We start from the raw sequence: 19,731 nt of genomic DNA, 5'->3' as shown, positions 1-19,731 counted from the left end.
CCTCCAAGGTAGAGAGAGGAGAGCAGCAGATGTAAACTGGCTATGGTAATCAGGGCTCAGCAGCCATGATTACCGTTGGTCAGCACATACAGGGGGACACAGGAACAGGCAGGATCAACAGGTTTTTTACAGCTCAGAGAGGGACAGGTTAGACAGCACAAGCACTGTGCTGTTTAACCACTTCCTGACCAGCCACTGTCACTAAACCGCGGCAGGTTGGCATGGCTGCGCAAATCAGAGTAGGTGTGCATCGGCCACTTGAAGAGCGATAGGGAGCTCCCGCACCGCGACGGTAGAGCATGTGGCCGCAATGTCTGCCAGATACCCATGATCGCTCCACAGAGCCAGAACAAGGTTCTGTGTACGTAAACAAACAGATCCCCATTCTGACATTAGTAGAGAGAGATCTGTTCCTAGTGATCATGAACACCAATCTCACTCCTCCACCAGTCAGTACACGCCACCCCCCACAGTTAGAAACGCCTCCCTAGGGAACACAGACTACCGTCATTACTAGTAAAAAAAAATCAATAAAAATGCCATACGTCTATCCCCTATTTTGTAGTTGCTAGAACTTTTGCGGAAAGCAAATATACGCTTATTTTAAAAACATAAATCGGCTTAAAACGGATGAAGAAATAAAAATGTTTTTTTTTTTGCGATATTTATTGTTTTAGCAAAAAGTAAACAAGTTGTTTTTTTTTTATTTCAAAATTCACGCTCTTTTTTGTTTATAGCGCAAAAAAAAAAAAAACACAAAGGAGGTGATTAAATACCACCAAAAGAAAGCCATTTGTGAAAAAAAAAAAAAATTTTGTTTGCCACGACCGCGCAGTTGTCAAAGCGACACAGTGCCGTATTGCAAAAAAAATGGCCTGTCATTAAGGGGGCAAATCCTTCCGGTCCTTAAGTTTTTTTTTTTTTAGGGTTACAACCACTTTAACTGAGCATTACAATAATGTAAAACTACAATTACTTTTAGTATTACACATTTTTGTGTATACAAATCACATAAAAAGGGGTTCCTCTTCATCAAGATCCTCCGCACACAAGCCGCGCTGCAAGTCGGATCATCATGTTTCCACGTCTGGTCTTTTTAAATCAATGGGCTCTCATAGGGAACCATTGATTTTGAATAGAGGCAGAGAAACGCCGCTAAAAGCTAGCGCGGCCAAACGTGCATTAACACCAATACAAAAAGCACCTTTTTACAGCTGCTTTTTCCTAGCGTTGGTAGAGGCTTTGTAGCTCGTTTTTTTAACGCCCTATGTGCATTAGCACTAAAGCTTGACATAAGCACACAGATAACAGTAATGTACAAAAATACTGTAAACCGAGTTTGAACCCTGCCAAAGTGTGTGATCAGATTTTGGTACAGTGAGAACACTACAGTTTACCAGAGAAACAATATATTATGTTAAAGGAGAAGTATTGGGTTTATAAAAAGAAATAATGAACATTGATGCTCAACCTAATGGTGCAGCATTGTCCCAGGTCAGCTCCAAGACTGACCGAGTTGACTGACCGAGTTGACTGACCGAGTTGACTGACCGAGTTGACTGACCGAGTTGACTGACCGAGTTGACTGACCGAGTTCTCTGTTCGCTCTCTGCTCTGTCCTCCAGCACTCACTGGAATGCAAGGCTGGAGAGGAACTGTCACAGCCGACTTCGCCTCTCAGCCATACTCCGAGAGCTGCAGTCAGCTATCAGGCAAAATATCTTTTCCGGATCCTTCTGAAACCTGGAGCAGCTGGGCCACATCAGCTGACAGAAGATCACTATAAGCTGCATTTGGGTAACAGGAGAGCAAAACTGGTGTACTCCTGTGACCCACAAGAGAAGTATGGACACAAAAAAATAGGATTTTTGTACTCACCGTAAAATCAATTTCTCCAAGTTCATGGACGGACACAGCAGCATCTTGACCTTAGGGTATTATCCTCCTAGGAGATTGACTAGGCAGAACAACAGCATGTTAAGTGTTAAAACACATCACACAGTACAGTACCTCCAAGGGGTACATCCCCTTCTCTCTGCATATGCAGCCTCAGTTTGTCAACAATCAGTACAAACAAAGGAGGGGTGGGTGCTGTGTCCGTCCATGAACTCGGAGAAATGGATTTTACAGCGAGTACAAAAATCCCATTTTCTCTTCCGTTCATGGATGGACACAGCAGCATCTTGACCTTAGGGATGTCCCCAAGCAGTGTCAAAAGTACGAGGGGTGGTAAAAACACAGCAAACCAACTTCACCCCAAACAAACCAGAGCTCCTCAATGGAGGAACTACAACCTTAAACAGCCGCCTGCAAAACCTTGCGGCCGAAGGAAACATCCGAAGATGCACTCACACCAACCCTGGAAAACATTGAGAAGGTGTGGACTGACGACCAGGTCGCAGCCTTACACACCTGTGAAACAGACACTTGATGGCGGAAAGCCCAAGAGGCACCAATTGACCTGGTCGAATGCGCCGTAACCGGGAAGGGAGGCGCCTGCCCCTTTAGAGCATAGGCCTGAAGCACGACCTGCCTGATCCACCTAGAAATGGTGGTCGACGAGACCGCCAAACCCTTCTTAGGACCAGTCACCGACACGAACAGTGAATCCGACCTCCGAAACTGAGAGACGTAGCAGACAGGTACACCCGCAGGGCTCGAACTACGTCCAGGGAATGCAACGCCGCCTCCTTTGGATTCGCCGGCCGAGGACACAAGGATGGAAGAACAATGTCCTCATTAAGGTGAAAGGGCGAAACAACCTTAGGCAGGAACGATGGCTGCGGACGCAGCACCACCTTATCCCTGTGGATGACCAAATAGGGAGCCTTGCAAGACAAGGCCACCAATTCAGAAACCCGCCTGATCGATGTAATTACCACTAGAAAAAACACCTTCTGGGAAAAGCGTCAATAAGGGAATCTCCCTAATGTTCTCAAACGGAGGCTTCTGAAGCACCGAGAGGACTAAATTCAAGTCCCATGGTGGCAGTGGAGGACGCACCGGAGGGGCCACATGCCGAACCCCCTGCACAAACGTATGCAAAAGAGTGTGCGCCGCCAAGGGTCGCTGAAAGAAAACAGCCAAGGCTGAAATCTGCCCCTTAAAAATCGTACTTAAGGCGAGTGCCTGGTCCACTCCACGCTGTAAGAACAGCAGAATCCAGGACATCACATATGCACGGGGGTGCCAATTCATCTCCTCACACAGAGATGTAGGCCTTCCACGTACAGTGGTAAATCTTCCGGGAAGTAAACTTCCACGCCCGCAGCATGGTACAGTTTACCGAATCCGACAGACCTCAGGTCCCTCAGCACCTGGCTTTCAATAGCCATGCCCTCAAAGCCATCGACTGTAAAGCAGGATGAAAGATAGGACCCTGCGACAGAAGATCCTCGCACAGTGGCAGACGCCAAGGAACATCTGCCACCAGACGCACCAGATCTGCGTACCAGGGACGGCGAGACCAATCCGGAGCAATTAGGATCGTTGGTATCCCCTCGGCTTCCACTCTGCGGAGCAGACGAGGAAGAAGCTTCAGAGGAGGAAAGGCATAGATTAGGCGATAGTGACCCCGCGGCGCCACTAACGCGTCCGCCCACGGGTCTTTTGACCTGGCTCACGAACCTCAACACCTTTCGATTGAGTCGCGACGCCAGGAGATCCACGTCTGGGGTGCCCCATTTTAGACACATATTTTGAAAAACGTCGGTGTAGCGACAATTCACCTTGGTCTAGCGCTTGGCGACTTAGGTAGTCCGCCTGCCAGCTCTGTACACCCGGAATGTACACGGCCGACAGAGCTGGACGTTCTGTTCGGCCCACCGGAGGATGTGAGCGAATTCCGACGCTGCAGCCGAGCTGTGTGTGCCCCCCTGATTGCCATAAGCCACAGCCGTGGCGTTGTTCGACTGAATCCTGAGCCCGGAGTTCCAGGACATTGATCGGGAGTCGGAATTCCAGCGCCCCTGGGCCGACTGAACACCACAGACTCTCCTCCAGCCAGAGAGACTGGCGTCCGTCGTGACCACCATCCAATTACACAGGAAGAAAGACTTCCCGGCCCGAAGAACCGGAGACGTCAGCCACCACACTAGGGAGGACCTGACCAGGCGGCTCATTCGGATTTGGTAATCCAGAGACGAAGGGTGCTTGTCCCAACGCGACAGAATTTCCCTCTGTAACACTCGAGTGTGAAATTGAGCATACAGGACCGCCTCAAAAGAGGCCACCATGAGACCCAGAACTTGCATGCAAAAGCGAAGAGACGACCACTTATAGGTTGCCAACCGCTGTACTGCAGCCCGCAGTGTCTTTAGATTTTGCTCGGGAAGAAAAACTCTTGCCTCTGAGGAATCCAGGACCAACCCCAGGTATTCCTGAACATTTAGCAGCCAACCGAATTCCCGGAGGGGTCTGGCAGGTGATAGACACATCCACCTCTAACTCTGAGCTTGAAGAAGCTCTCAGAAGAAGGTCGTCCAGGTAGCCTACAATAGATTCCCTGCTGGCTCAGCAGGGCCAGAATCAGGGCGAGCACCTTGGTGAAAACCTGTGGCGCCGACGACAGGCCGAAAGGGAGGGCCACAACTTGAAAGTGGTGCTCCCCGACCGCAAAGCGTAGAAATCTCTGGTGCTTTGCGCATATGCAAGTACGTGTCCTGGATATCCAAGGACGCCAGGAAATCCCCCGGATGGAGCGCTGCGACGACAGAGCAAACCGACTCCATCCTGAACTTTTGCACTCTGACAAAACAGTTGAGGGCCTTGAGATCCAGGATTGGACGGACCCCTTCCTTCTTGGGGACCACAAAGAAATTGGAGTAAAACCCCTGAAATCATTCCAGTAAAGGAACTGGCACGATCACCCCCCCCCTCACCAGCAGATCCCTCACAGCCCCAAACAGGGCCTCCTGACAACCCAGAGGAAGCTGGAGGGAAAAAAAATCTGTTCGGTGGGCAGGAAAGAAACTATCTTGTACCCCAAAGGAAACTACTTCGCAAACCCACCGGTCGGAAAGAAGAAACATCCACTGAGCCGCGAAGACGGCCCCCCACCCGAGAGACGGGCGGGGGGGCAGACCTTCATGCGGGTGCAGACTTTTCCGCAGGCTTGCAGAACCAGGGGCGCTTCTGCCCTTCAGCGGGCGTCTTAGCGGCCTGGAAACATTTACCTGCAGCATCGGCAGATGAAAAATACGCTTAGGGCGGAAAAGGAGGGCGGAGAAGCATCCGGCTCCAATGCCATGCTTGTCCACCCTTTTGCCACCCTAGGGATGCAAGGCAAGACCCACAGGCCACCGCATCCCAGTGACGTCACCGCGGCCTACGTTTTATCCTAATTCCATCCACAACGCTGCAGCACACCAGCTGGATTTCACTGCAGGATCGTTCGACCGGACAACGGATAGAAACACAGGCCATCTCCACCATCGAGCGCGGAAAGACATCACCTACGGGACTCCCAAAAACATGACGTTTTTCTCCTACTTTACTGCAAGTGGATGAATAAAGTTTATCTGTTTACTAATCTGGAGGCGCTCTCTCTCTCTCTCTTTTGCATATTGGAGTTTTGCTTTCATCTCCCCTACTTGTGAAGGCTCTGCCCCGGATTACAGACTGACACCACCTGCTTTTGCAAAGGACTGCATCTTTCTTATTATACGTTCCAGCCCAATTCCAAGGTTTGATCCATTTATTATTGTTTTATATTTATTTGTCCACCTTCAGGAGGTTCCTTTCTTTGTACAACGATTTTTAGCCACTTTTTTTCTATTGTTTTTTTCAGCGCCACTACCCAATTTTTTTAGCCTCAGGATGGGGGCTGCTACTTACCCGTCCTGCGACGACCAGCTGAAAGGCATCCCAGACAGAACCAACGTCCGCGCGGTTAGGGCATGGCTGTCGGCCCGGCACACTGACACGGACATAGAGCCCGGTCATATGTGTGCCCTGGAGCGTATAGCTCACCAGCCACCCCTGGAGCAACGGGGCATGTCGTGGACGGCATAGCGCGTAGCTAAAAGGCCGGCACGCACTCGATGGCCGAACTGGGGGGACTACAAGGATCCAGCCTGTCACCCAGTCGGCAGTTGATTGTAGATTTTAGGATCCAAAAATGCAGAAAAAGCAAGAAAATTGCAAAAAAAAAATCCCCAGGTCACATGGGCCCATAGGAGCCATATCATTCTCCTGTGCTAGGCAGAAAAAAACTGGGGCTGCAGATAGAGAGAGAAGGGAATGTACCCAGGGGGACCGGCCCCTGGGAGGTACTGTACTGTGTGATACGTTTTAACACTTAACATGCTGTTTTTCTGCCTAGTCAATCTCCTAGAAGGAGGATAATACCCCAAGGTCAAGATGCTGCTGTGACCGTCCATGAACGGAAGAAAAAAAGCTTTGGTCACACCTCTTTTACAACCTCCAACGGGACCAATAATATATCCCCAAGCACTTCCATTAAATAGCTGGCCATACTGTCTGAACTTCCACAGTCATCCACAATGTAAGCAATTTACAGCCACAGGAATTAAAATTGACAGGGAAAAAAAAAAAAAAAAAACTTATTTTTGGTTTAATTCAGCTTTACTCCGGATCTCCTATGCCTTTCTCTTCAACTTACTCCTCATTAGAAAACTATATTTGCCTTAGAGAGCACACCCTTTTATGGTGCTCAGTAACTAATTTAAAAGTGGTTGTAAACCGCAGACATGGAATATGAACAAAGCATATCCCTTTATAGTGTGCAATTATCTCAATTAAAAGAGCAGCAATTGTTATTTCTGTCTGCAGCTTTGTTCCTCTGCCATCAGTAGGCATCACGTCTGACACAATTTTCCTGACACTAAAAGCGGAAAAGGTGACAGGGGAGGAAGCTCCAGCTGATTGATAGCCTCAGCTCTATTTCTGTGTGAAAGGGGTGTCCCTCCCTTCCAATCAGCTAAGCTATTCAGAGTGTAATTTTAGCTCTCCGCCCCCTTTTTTTCTAACCGCTCAGACACGCTTTAAATGTTTTTCATTTTGAACAAAAGAAGAGAAGAGAAAACTGCAGATGAACAGGTACAACTTATGTAGAAGGATTTAATCTCTCTATCACCTGAGGCTAGTCACTTCACTGGGTATATGTAAGGGTTTATAACCACTTTAATGGAGCCAAGGTAAGGTGTTCCTCAGATGGTGGCAAGGCACCCATATTTACATTAGCAAGGGAAAGAGATCTGCACTCAAGACTAATAAAAATAAGAAAGGTACAGCCAACAGACATAGAAGTCACCAAGAAGGTATGTGGTATGGATATCACGTGAACCCTCTCCCACCTTTTTGTTAACAGTGGTGTCAGCTATGACAACAGTAAATAAAGATAATCATGATGGTGATTAAATGCAAGCCTTTAATAAGATGTCAAACCCCAAGAACAAAAAACATAATATATTGCAAGCTTACCAAGTTCTTAGATGTGGCAGTTGCATCGATCCTTATTTCTCAGGTTAAGAATAATTTTCAGCAAGTACAGAAAATACCTAACTCCTTGGAGAAATGCAGTGCTAAACTGAAAGCACTAATAATGCCATCTTCATTTCAAGCCATCGTCTGTAAACTAGGGCTCAACAAATCCCAGGTGCCAGGGCTTCTGTCAGTCCATTCACTGTTGGCATCAGGCATTACTGGGTAAGGGGTGCGCACCCGCCCGGGTGTGGCATCAGTGACTCTTACAGTGGGGAAATTTGATGCCCTGCAGATTAAGTTTGCCCACTGACAAAGAAATTAAGGGTCTATAATTTTTAGCATAGGTGGATTTTAAATGAGAGAGACAAAATATCAACCAAAAATCCAGAAAAATGTAAAAACACACAAAATGATACAAATGTTAAAAATTGAGTTTCAGTTCAGGGAGTAAAATAAAGTATGACCTAGTACGTGGTGGGGAACACCCTAGAGAATAAAATGGCGGTCATTGCAATACTTTGTCACACCGTATTTGCGCAGTACGGTGTGACAAAGTATTGCAATGACACACTTTTTAAATAAAAAAAAAATAAGGAAATAGTAAAGTTAGCCCTTTTTTTATATATTGTGAAAGATAATGTTACACCGAGTAAATTGATTCCCAACATGTTACGCTTTAAAGTTGCGCCCTCTCGTGGAATGGTGACAAACTTTTACCCTTAAAAATATCCATAGGCGACGTTTAAAAAATTCTACAGGTTCTATGTTTTGAGTTAGAGGAGGTCTAGGACTAGAATTATTGCTCTCACATGTGTGGTTTGAACACCGTTTGCATATGCGGGCGCTGCTCATGTATGAGAAGTGAAAAATAAATGTAGCGCCAAAAAGAAAGAGAACCACCTGTGTGGCGGGTCTATTATGGATCAATTGACACAATGATCACGGACCATAGGCAGCAATGTGCTCTCTATATGGAGGCACCCACACTATGGGTAAGTGTGTTAGCTGTAATCAGTTAGCATTCGCTTCTGCGCGCAAGCTCGGTGAACGGGTGTGTGTGTTTTTTTTTTTATTTAAATTGAATTTATTTTGACACCGTAAAAACAAAACAAAAAAGTTCCTTTAAGACCTATGGGCGGAAGTGACATTTTGACATTGCTTCCGCCCTGCAGCGATATGGAGACGGGTGGGGGCCATCTTCCCCTTACTCGTCCTTCATACACAGCAACAGAGCACAGAGGACCGGATAGCCTCCGCCGACGGCTCTGGTAAGCGGCGGAGGGCACCGAAGGGAGCCCCCTCGCGTCACCGACAAAAGTGATGCCGTGGCGTCTCCGCCGCAGAGACCACTTCTCTTGTAATGGACCACCCGCTGAAGAGGATACCGGGGATATGGTAGCTAGCTGCTACCATAACGGGATTCCTCTTCAAATAGCTGACGTAAAACTGCGTCGGGTGGTCCGTAAGTGGTTCATGTGCTGCTTCTTGAGCCACTCCCTTGTTGCCTTGGTGGTATGTTTTGGGTCATTGTCATTTTGGAATACCCATCCACAACTCATCTTCAGTGTTCTGGGGGAAGAAGTTTCTCATCCAAGATTTTACAATGCATGGCCCCATCCATTGGCCCCTCAATGTAGCTTTAGCAGAGAAACAGCCTCAAAGCATAATGTTTCCTGCCCCGTCCTTGACTGTAGGGATGGTGCTCTTGCGGTCATAGTCAGTATTTATCCACCTGCAAACACGGTGAGTCGAGTTAATGTCAAAAAGCTAAAATTTTGGTCTCTTCCCACAGCTCTATTTCCCAATTCTTCTCGGAATCATTTAGATGTTCATTGGCAAACTTCAGATGGGCCCCGTACATGTGCCTTTTTGAGTAGGGGGACTTTGTGGGTGCTGCAGTTTCTCAAACCATGGCCGGGTATTGCGTTACCAATGGTTTGTTTGGTGAATGTGGTCCCAACTGCCTTGGGATCATTCACAAGCTCCTTCAGTGTAGTTCTGGAACGATTCCTCATGATCATCCTTAATTCACGAGGCAAAATCTTGCCCGTCTCCTGCTCACCAAGCTTGTTGCCGATGGTCTTGTAGCCCATTCCAGTCTTGTGCAGGTCTACAATCTTGTCTCCGACGTCCTTTGGTCTTGCCCATGATGTAATGGTTTTAATGGAAGAAAGATTCTGTGGATAGGCGTCTTTTATGCACATTACGAGCTGTCGTTAGGCACACCCAACGACAACTCTTCGTCCGTTTTTCATCCACCTGTTGACGGATGAAAAAAAAAAAGGACATCAATGCATTCCTATGGAAAAACATATGTAAAACTGACAAATTGTCAGTTTTTCTATCCGTTTTTTTCCATTGGTAGTGGATGTAAAAAAAAAAAAAAAAAACTGCTGAAAAACTGAAAAAAAATATAAATAAAAACAACTGATGAGCACAGATGGAAAAACAGATGAATACTTCATCTGTTTTGTCTACCATGTGTTAAAGGGGCCTAAAATCGAGAGGACTAATCTGTGTACCACATGAGCACAAACTGTAGTCAGTCTGTGGGAGCCAGATTCATTGTTGGTTGGTAGGGGATCAAATACTTATTTTACTCACTGAACTGCAACTCAAATTTATATCATCTGTTTTTTTTCTGAATTTTTTGGTTTATATTCTGTCGCAATAACTTAAAATACACCTACAACAATTATAGACCATTGCGCTGTGAAGAAAAGAGGGAGAGTGATGGAAAGCAAACATTGTAGGTGTATAAAAAGTAGTGTCCTTCTATAACAATAAATACAACGTGATGATTACTGCGTGAAAGAAACGTGACCGGTTAGATGATCCAGTAGAAAAGTATGCGTCACAATACAAATAGATAGGTGATAAATCCAGTAAACTCAGTGTCAAGTAAACAATCAATCTATACAAACTACATTAGTATGAACCTTCATACATACAGTGAGGAAAATAAGTATTTGAACACCCTGCTATTTTGCAAGTTCTCCCACTTGGAAATCATGGAGGGGTCTGAAATTGTCATCGTAGGTGCATGTCCACAGAGACATAATCAAAAAAAAAATTCCAGAAATCACAATTTATGATTTTTTAACTATTTATTTGTAGGATACAGCTGCAAATAAGTATTTGAACACCTGTCTATCAGCTAGAATTCTGACCCTCAAAGACCTGTTAGTCTGCCTTTAAAATGTCCACCTCCACTCCATTTATTATCCTAAATTAGATGCACCTGTTTGAGGTCATTAGCTGCATAAAGACACCTGTCCACCCCATACAATCAGTAAGAATCCAACTACTAACATGGCCAAGACCAAAGAGCTGTCCAAAGACACTAGAGACAAAATTGTACACCTCCACAAGGCTGGAAAGGGCTACGGGGAAATTGCCAAGCAGCTTGGTGAAAAAAGGTCCACTGTTGGAGCAATCATTAGAAAATGGAAGAAGCTAAACATGACTGTCAATCTCCCTCGGACTGGGGCTCCATGCAAAATCTCACCTCGTGGGGTCTCAATGATCCTAAGAAAGGTGAGAAATCAGCCCAGGACTACACGGGAGGAGCTGGTCAATGACCTGAAAAGAGCTGGGACCACCGTTTCCAAGGTTACTGTTGGTAATACACTAAGACGTCATGGTTTGAAATCATGCATGGCACGGAAGGTTCCCCTGCTTAAAGTGTAAGTAAACCCACCTATCATTTTCAGCCAAGTAAGCTGCCATCTTGGCCTATATTTAATCTTAAACTGCCATGGTGCTGCACATGTGATCAGTTATGACACCAGCCATTGGATAGTTTGACTGTTTGGTTGAGAGCACAACCAATGGGACAATTAGCAATCCTGGCATGCCGGAAATGTAACTGCTTTTTGAAACTTAAAATCGATGGGTTTACTTCCGCTTTAAACCAGCACATGTCAAGGCCCGTCTTAAGTTTGCCAATGACCATTTGGATGATCCAGAGGAGTCATGGGAGAAAGTCATGTGGTCAGATGAGACCAAAATAGAACTTTTTGGTCATAATTCCACTAACCGTGTTTGGAGGAAGAAGAATGATGAGTACCATCCCAAGAACACCATCCCTACTGTGAAGCATGGGGGTGGTAGCATCATGCTTTGGGGGTGTTTTTCTGCACATGGGACAGGGCGACTGCACTGTATTAAGGAGAGGATGACCGGGGCCATGTATTGCGAGATTTTGGGCAACAACCTCCTTCCCTCAGTTAGAGCTTTGAAGATGGGTCGAGGCTGGGTCTTCCAACATGACAATGACCCGAAGCACACAGCCAGGACAACCAAGGAGTGGCTCTGTAAGAAGCATATCAAGGTTCTGGCGTGGCCTAGCCAGTCTCCAGACCTAAACCCAATAGAGAATCTTTGGAGGGAGCTCAAACTCCGTGTTTCTCAGCGAGAGCCCAGAAACCTGACTGATGTAGAGAAGATCTGTGTGGAGGAGTGGGCCAAAATCCCTCCTCCAGTGTGTGCAAACCTGGTGAAAAACTACAAGAAACGTTTGACCTCTGTAATTGCAAACAAAGGCTACTGTACCAAATATTAACATTGATTTTCTCAGGTGTTCAAATACTTATTTGCAGCTGTATCATACAAATAAATAGTTAAAAAAAATCATACATTGTGATTTCTGGATTTTTTTTTTGATTATGTCTCTCACAGTGGACATACACCTATGATAACAATTTCAGACCCGTCCATGATTTCCAAGTGGGAGAACTTGCAAAATAGCAGGGTGTTCAAAAACTTATTTTCATCAATGTAACGTAATGGATAGAGCATAATTAAACGTGAAAGAAACATGACCACATAAAAAAAAAAAATTTAATGAAACAGTGATCCAGTAGAAAAGTTTGTTGCACAGTACAAAGTGGTGGAAAGGGAGTCCAATAAAAATCCAACAATAAATACAATGCGATAAATACTATGTGAAAAAAACTTGACCTGTAAGGTGATCCAGTAGAAAAGTCTGTCACAATAAAAATATGTGATAAATCCTGTAGACTCAGGAGTTTTACCAAGTTCGGTGCTCGTGGTTTGCTGCACTTTTTTCCATTACAAATGTGAGTTTGTTTTAGATTGTTGGTTTAATGAACAGTTTTTACTACAGGATTACGCTATGGGCACTTCTTTCTTAATTTACCTCATAAATATATCAAGCCTGGGCTGGAGGGAGTTTGGATTTCAAGGCAGTGTAAGAATTTTATGCAGAGGCTTAGATAGGAACTCGCCGTTCGTGGATTGTTGTCCCTGTTATATACTCTAAAAGTGAGTGCATCTCTGTTGGGTCAGCTGCCATCCATTCCTCTCTTGTCTATCATACGGAATTGTGCCATGAGCCTTCCTGTGTTTTCCTATGTTCACACTCATCATTGAGAGTTGAAAAAAAAACAAGACCACCATAGACAGGAAGACATCATTGCATCCGAGACCATTTATGCCGTATACCTTACGGCAGTAAGGTGAGCGGCTTGCAGACACACAGGTGTCATCACCGAAGATCCTAGGTTTTTAAGCACTTACCCTTTCTCTGGTGATGGGATTGATATTACAAACCTGACACAGATTTTTGCTGGACTTACTTTCCACCACTTTGTATTGTGCAACAGACTTTTCTACTAGATCACGGTTTAATTTTATTGAAATTTTTATTTTTATGTGGTTATGTGTCTATCACGTTTAATTATGCTCCATTCATTACGTTATGTATGAAGGTTTATACTAATGTAGTTTGTATACATTTATTGTTTACTTGACACTGAGTTTACTGGATTTATCACCTATATGTATTGTGACACAGACTTTTCTACTGGATCATAAAACCGGTCACATTCCTTTCACGTAGTATTCATCACGATGAATTTATTGTTATAGAAGGACACTACTTTTTTTATACACCTACAATATTGTTTACTTTCCATCACTCTCTCCCATTTTCTTTGCAGCGCAAATACCACCATTTATTCCCTTACCCCCTTTTTTCTGTTTAGGATCAGATTTTCAGGTGTTTGCAGCAGCGTCCCCTAGGTTTTAGTTTTATTCTCAGACAGCGCAGGAGTTATTCATTCACACAATTATAGACCCTTCATTTCTTTGTAAAAGGGGCAAATTTACAAAATCTGCAGGAGATCAAATAATTATTTTCCCCACTGTACATGCCAATCGCCAGGTTTTAGCCTAGTGATTGGCATGTACAGTGGGAAAAAATTGTCAGAGCGAGCGACAGGAGAGAGATTTGCATTGTAAACAGATCTCTGCACTGACAGCAGGGATGTACTGATTTTTGTTTCCATCCCTTAGTAAAACAGTACATAGTGCAGCTACATTACACTCCCTAGGCACCGTGGTAACCCTTCTATTGCCCTAGATCTTAATGGGGTTGCAAACTCTCAAGGTGTTTCACCTTAATGCATTCTACATCAGCCCCATGTTGAAGGCATGTGGGCAGGTACAGTTCGGGGGGACGGGTGCTCTCAAGCCCCCCCCCCCCCCACAAACTGCCAGGTTGCGTGCTCGGATAAGGGTCTGGTATGGATTTTGAGGGGGGACCCCCTATGCCATTTAAAAATTGGCGCAGGGTCCGCCTTAATATCTATACCAGACCTGAAGGGCAATATCTTTTTAACATTTTGGTTCAGGGTTTCCCTCAATATTCATAACAGACCCAAAGGGCCTGGTAATGGACTGGGGGGAACCTACTTTTTTTCCTTTTAGAAATTTAAATTTTGTGCAGGGACTATTCTAAAGACGGGAAAAATGTGGCACTTTACAGGCATACTATAGACACCCACCAGGTACGAAAGTTAAAAGGAATATTTCACTTATTAAAATCACTGCTCCCGAAAAAACGCGTGTTTTTAAAACTCTTTTGCATTGATACATGTCCCCTGTGGCAGGACCCAGGTCCCCAAACACTTTTTATGACAATAACGCATTCAGCACTTTTGATTTCTCCTATAGATTTTTCAAAGATGTTTCGCGGCTTTCGAATTTGCCACGAATACCCTAAATTGTTCGCTATTTGGCGAACACCCAATGTTTGAGTCGAACTTACATTCGTCTTCAACACTGGGCTCTTCCCTACTGGTAAGCTGCAATATATTTGTTTCTGGCCTCAGGCTACATTCCCAGCGGCGATTCATAGTGGCAAGAATCTTCTGATACTTGCTGCGGCTCTAAGAAACTAGGTGTGGCCGCCGACCCCGTTCACTAGAACAGGTCACTGGCAACTATTCGCAGCTCTCTGCACAGCCAGTGATTACCTGCAGTGATCGCTGATGAATGCATTTTTTGTGTGTCCAGTAGTGATCACCGCAGGGAATTGCTAGCTGTACAGTGGCTGCTGGTGACCTTTTTTTTTTTTTAGTGAACAGGGACGGCGGCCCCACTAAGCCACTCAGAGCTGCAGCAGGAAACAGAAGATTCTTGCCATTACGATTTGCACCAGCCTAAATCTCTGGTGTGAATGTAGCCTTAAAAATGCTTTAATTATAAAACATGAAAACTGGTACATATTTAGCCAACAGAAAGGCCAGTAGAGCTGCAAGTACAAAGTAGCAGTGTGACATTTCTACTAGTGCTGTCAAACGATTAAAATTTTTAATCGCGATTAATCGCATTAATGTCATAGTTAACTCACGATTAATCGCTCTAATTTATGACGAATTTCCCCACAAATATCGCACAATTCTGCAAGTGATTATAATTTATTATCGCCGTTTTCTAGCTGATCTAAAACCATTTTTGACATAAAGGGACACTTTTGGACAATCTACAGTTTTTCAGGCAGAAAGAATAGTTTTTATTTTATAAAAGAACATGTAGGGCACTGGGCAGACCACTAGGGACAAGGGGGGTGTGTATTTTTTACATACAGTACTGTAATCTATAAGATTACAGTATACTGTGTGTATTGTGTTTGTTAACTTTTTTAAATTTGGCGCCGTTCTCCGCTCCCGTGCGTCGTAACGTCGCAGGGAACGGAGCTCGGCGTCACACAGGCACTGTGAATCGAGCGAGGAGGACCCGCCGAGCGAGGAGGACCCGCCAAGCGAGGAGGACCCGCCAAGCGAGGAGGACCCGCCAAGCAAGGAGGACCCGCCAAGCAAGGAGGACCCGCCAAGCAAGGAGGACCCGCCAAGCAAGGAGGACCCGCACGATCACACAGCGGGGTGGCATCGCTGGATCCAGGGACAAGGTGAGTAACTTGTCTGTGAATCCAGCGAAAAGGTAAGCCGCGCCGCGCCGCTGCACACTCTGCATGTCCACCCGAGGGCTCCTGCGTTAATCGCGCGACAAAAATATTGACGGCGTTAACATGGGTTTGCGTTAACGCCGTTAATATCGCGTTTAACGCACAGCCCTAATTTCTACCCTCCAAAACATGCCTTTTTAAACTGTATATAAATGACAAACTATTGAAAACGTGGGAAAAAAAACAAAAAAAGTAAAAAAAAAAACAACAGTTGCTGCTATGAAAGCGAAATACAACAAAGCAGAAAAAAAACAAAAAACAAAAAAAAAAACTTCTGATCCATACCTTGCAAATGTGCGTCCAATTAACAATCTGTTTCAGCGCTTCATCATTTAAATCATGTTTGAAGGTCTCCTTATACATCTGAGGCAACCTGGACAGTAAAACTCCATCACTGTGCTTGCTGAACAAATCACGCAGGTTGCTCTGAATCACTGGGAGATTAGGATGGAAATTACCAAGCAGCGCAGGTTTGCCAGACTGCATCTCATTAGCTAAAACAAAGCATACAGATGTATTTAAGGCATCTAGAGTCAAAATGTAAAACCATATTCATCCCTACATGGTATTTCAACTATTTCTAGCCCACTCCTACTAAATCTGAACAATCTAACCAGTTTAGGTCTGCCCAATAGCAGTTTTACTGCTACAGGGCAGTACACACACACACACACACACACACACACACACACATATATATGTGTGTGTGTGCTTTTCGCCTCTTCCGGGTAGGGAGTGTGTGCATGCGTGCCTGCCACCCGAGGCTCACTCCCATTGCGATTACACAGAGCAGAAGCCCAGCGGCAGGTACCGCAGACTCCAAGTCCGCCGGCATCCTCAGATGATAGAGGAGAGGGGCAGAGCAGCTGCAAAACCTTTATTCCAAATGAAATGAACTGTAACTGATTATAAAGTGTGAGCTAGAGTTCAGCTACGATTTGTTACTTTATTTAAATGTGCGGGTACTTCTAAAACTCCCATGCCCTACAGTGAATTCTGCTGTGCCCCCGTTATCCTTCATCCAAAGTGTGGAGTCTGTAAAAAGGTGAAAAAAAAAAAAAGGAAAAAAAAAAAAAAAAAAAAAAAAAAGTTTAAAAGAAAAAGAAAAAAGGGAAAAAGAGAAGGCAATTCTCAAAAGTACAGTGTGTGTGTATATTATATAAATATATTTATTTTCATTCTCATTCATTAGTTGGCCGATTATGGTTCCAATTAAATCGACTAACCGGATAACAACGTCAATATATATATATATATATATATATATATATATATATATATATATATATATATATATATATATATATACACACACACATATACACATATACACACACACACACACACACACACACACACACACACACACACACACACATATATATATATATATATATATATATATATATATATATATATATATATATATATATATATATATATATATATATATATATATATATATACACATATACACACACATATATACATATATACATATATACATACACACATAATATATACATACACGCATATATACATACACACGCATATATTACACATATACACACAGTACAGACCAAAAGTTTGGACACAACTTCTCATTCAAAGAGTTTTCTTTATTTTCATGACTATGAAAATTGTAGATTCACACTGAAGGCATCAAAACTATGAATTAACACATGTGGAATTATACATAACAAAAAAAGTGTGAAACAACTGAAAATATATTTCATATTCTAGGTTCTTCAAAGTAGCCACCTTTTGCTTTGATTACTGCTTGGTCAAATAGCCCTTACACAGCCTAGAGGTGTGTTTGGGGTCATTGTACTGTTGAAAAATAAATGATGGTCCAACTAAATGTAAACTGGATGGAATAGCATGCCGCTGCAAGATGCTGTGGAAGCCATGCTGGTTCAGTATGCCTTCAATTTTAAATAAATCCCCAACAGTGTCACCAGCAAAGCACCCCCACACCTCCTCCTCCTCCTCCTCCATGCTTCACGGTGGGAACCAAGCATGTAGAGTCCATCCCTTCACCATGTGTCAATTCATAGTTTTGATGCCTTTAGTGTGAAGCTACAATTTTCATAGTCATAATTGTCCGATGTGTCTGCCATAATGTCGCAGTCACGAAAAAAAAATAAAAACGCTGATTGCCGCCATTAGTAGTAAAAAAATAAAAAATAAATAATAAAAATGCAATAAAAACTATCCCCTATTTTGTAAACGCTATAAATTTTGCGCAAACCAATCGATAAACGCTTAGATTTTTTTTTAGCAATAATAGGTAGAAGAATACGTATCGTTCTAAACTGAGGAAAACTTTTTTTTTATATATTTTTGGGGGATTTTTATTATAGCAACAAGTTAAAAAAAAAATGATATTTTTTCGAAATTGTCGCTCTATTTTTGTTTAGAGCGCAAAAAAATAAAACCGCAGAGGTGATCAAATACCACCAAAAGAAAGCTCCATTTGTGGGGAAAAAAAAGGACGCCAATTTTGTTTGGGAGCCACGTCGCATGACCGCGCAATTGTAAGTTAAAGCGACGCAGTGCCGAATCGCAAAAACTGACCGGGTCCTTTACCTGCCTAAAGGTCCGGGTCTTATGTGGTTAAGCGTGCCCAGGGAGATGAGGACATGGGGTAATCCAGGGCTTGTGCTCCTGTTCCAAGCCGAAAATATGTTTTGTTGTATAGGCCTGGAATGGAATTGAGCGTAGGGAACTGCCTCGAAGGAGCACACCATCCTTCCTAGAAGACTCCTACAGAGCCGAATGCCTGGTACCCCTTACCCTTCAGGGCACAGATCCATACGGGTGGCAGAAATACCTTTGCCTGTATCCAGGATCAGACCTAAATACTCAAGACTCTGAGCTGGTCTCAAGGTTGACTTTTTGGTATTTATGACCCAGCCCATGTTTCCTAAATACCTCACTGTGCAGGCTACACTGTGTTCCAGGGCCAGTAGCGAGCGATCTCTGAGCAGGAGGTCGCCCAAGTATCCGAGCACCAAGATCCCCAGGGCCCCCTAAAAGACTCAGTACAGGTGCTAGGAACTTTGTAAATACCCAAGGTGCAGGGGCAAGCCCGAAGAACAGTGCCACAACTGGAAATTACGTTCCCCTACTGCAATTCGCAGGAACCTCTGATGAGGCTGAAATAGGATTTTTGTACTAACCGTAAAATCCATTTCTTTGAGTTCATGGACGGACACAACAGCAATTGACCTTAGGGGTATAATCCTTCCTTTTAGGAGCTGGACTAGGCAGAAATCAGCACTTTAAGTGTTAAAACACTTCACACAGTACCTCCCAGGGGGCGGATCCCCCGGGTACATCCCTCTCTCTGCCTCATGCAGCCCCAGTTCGTAACAAGCAGTACAAACAAAAGGAGGGGAGGGTGCTGTGTCCGTCCATGAACTCAGAGAAATGGATTTTATGGCGAGTACAAAAATCCTATTTTCTCTTCCGTTCATGGACGGACAAAGCAGCAATTGACCTTAGGGACGTCCCCAAGCAGTGTCAAACATTTTCGAGGGGGTGGGAAAACACAGCAAACCGAACTTCACCCCAAACAAACCAGAGTTCCTCAACATAGGAACTTCAACCTTAAACAGCTGCCTGTAAAACCTTGCGGCCAAAGGAGGCATCCGAAGATGCACTCACATCCACCTTGTAAAACTTTGAGAAGGTGTGGACCGACGACCAGGTCGCTGCCTTACACACCTGTAAAACAGACGCTTGATGGCGGAAAGCCCAAGAGACACCAGTCGCCCTAGTCAAATGCGCCGTAACCGGAAAGGGAGGGGCCCGCCCCTTTAGGGCATAGGCCTGAAGCACGACCTGTCGGATCCACCTAGAAATGGTGGCCGACGAGACCACCAGACGTTTTAGGACCGGTCACCAACACGAACAGTGAATCCGACTTTCGAAACGGAGCCGTAGCAGACAAGTACACCCGTAGGGCTCGAACCACGTCCAAGGAATGCAACGTGGCCTCCTTCGGGTTC

At 44.5% G+C, this 19,731-nt stretch overlaps 1 protein-coding gene across 2 annotated transcripts in view; it reads right to left on the bottom strand.

The window, feature by feature from the left end:
- Positions 1-19,731, bottom strand: part of TDRD7 (tudor domain containing 7) — a 165,111-nt gene that overhangs the window by 63,550 nt on the left and 81,830 nt on the right. For both annotated transcript variants that reach the window (XM_040361045.1, XM_040361050.1), the window contains exon 6: positions 16,004-16,212. In XM_040361045.1, coding sequence (XP_040216979.1) covers positions 16,004-16,212 — 209 coding nt within the window. The remainder of the gene's footprint in view (positions 1-16,003; positions 16,213-19,731) is intronic.

This window comes from Rana temporaria, chromosome 1 (genome assembly GCF_905171775.1).
Source record: "Rana temporaria chromosome 1, aRanTem1.1, whole genome shotgun sequence".
Classification (NCBI taxonomy): domain Eukaryota; kingdom Metazoa; phylum Chordata; class Amphibia; order Anura; family Ranidae; genus Rana; species Rana temporaria.
Note: the sequence above shows the minus strand (reverse complement) of the source record. Positions and strands in the feature narration are given on the sequence as shown.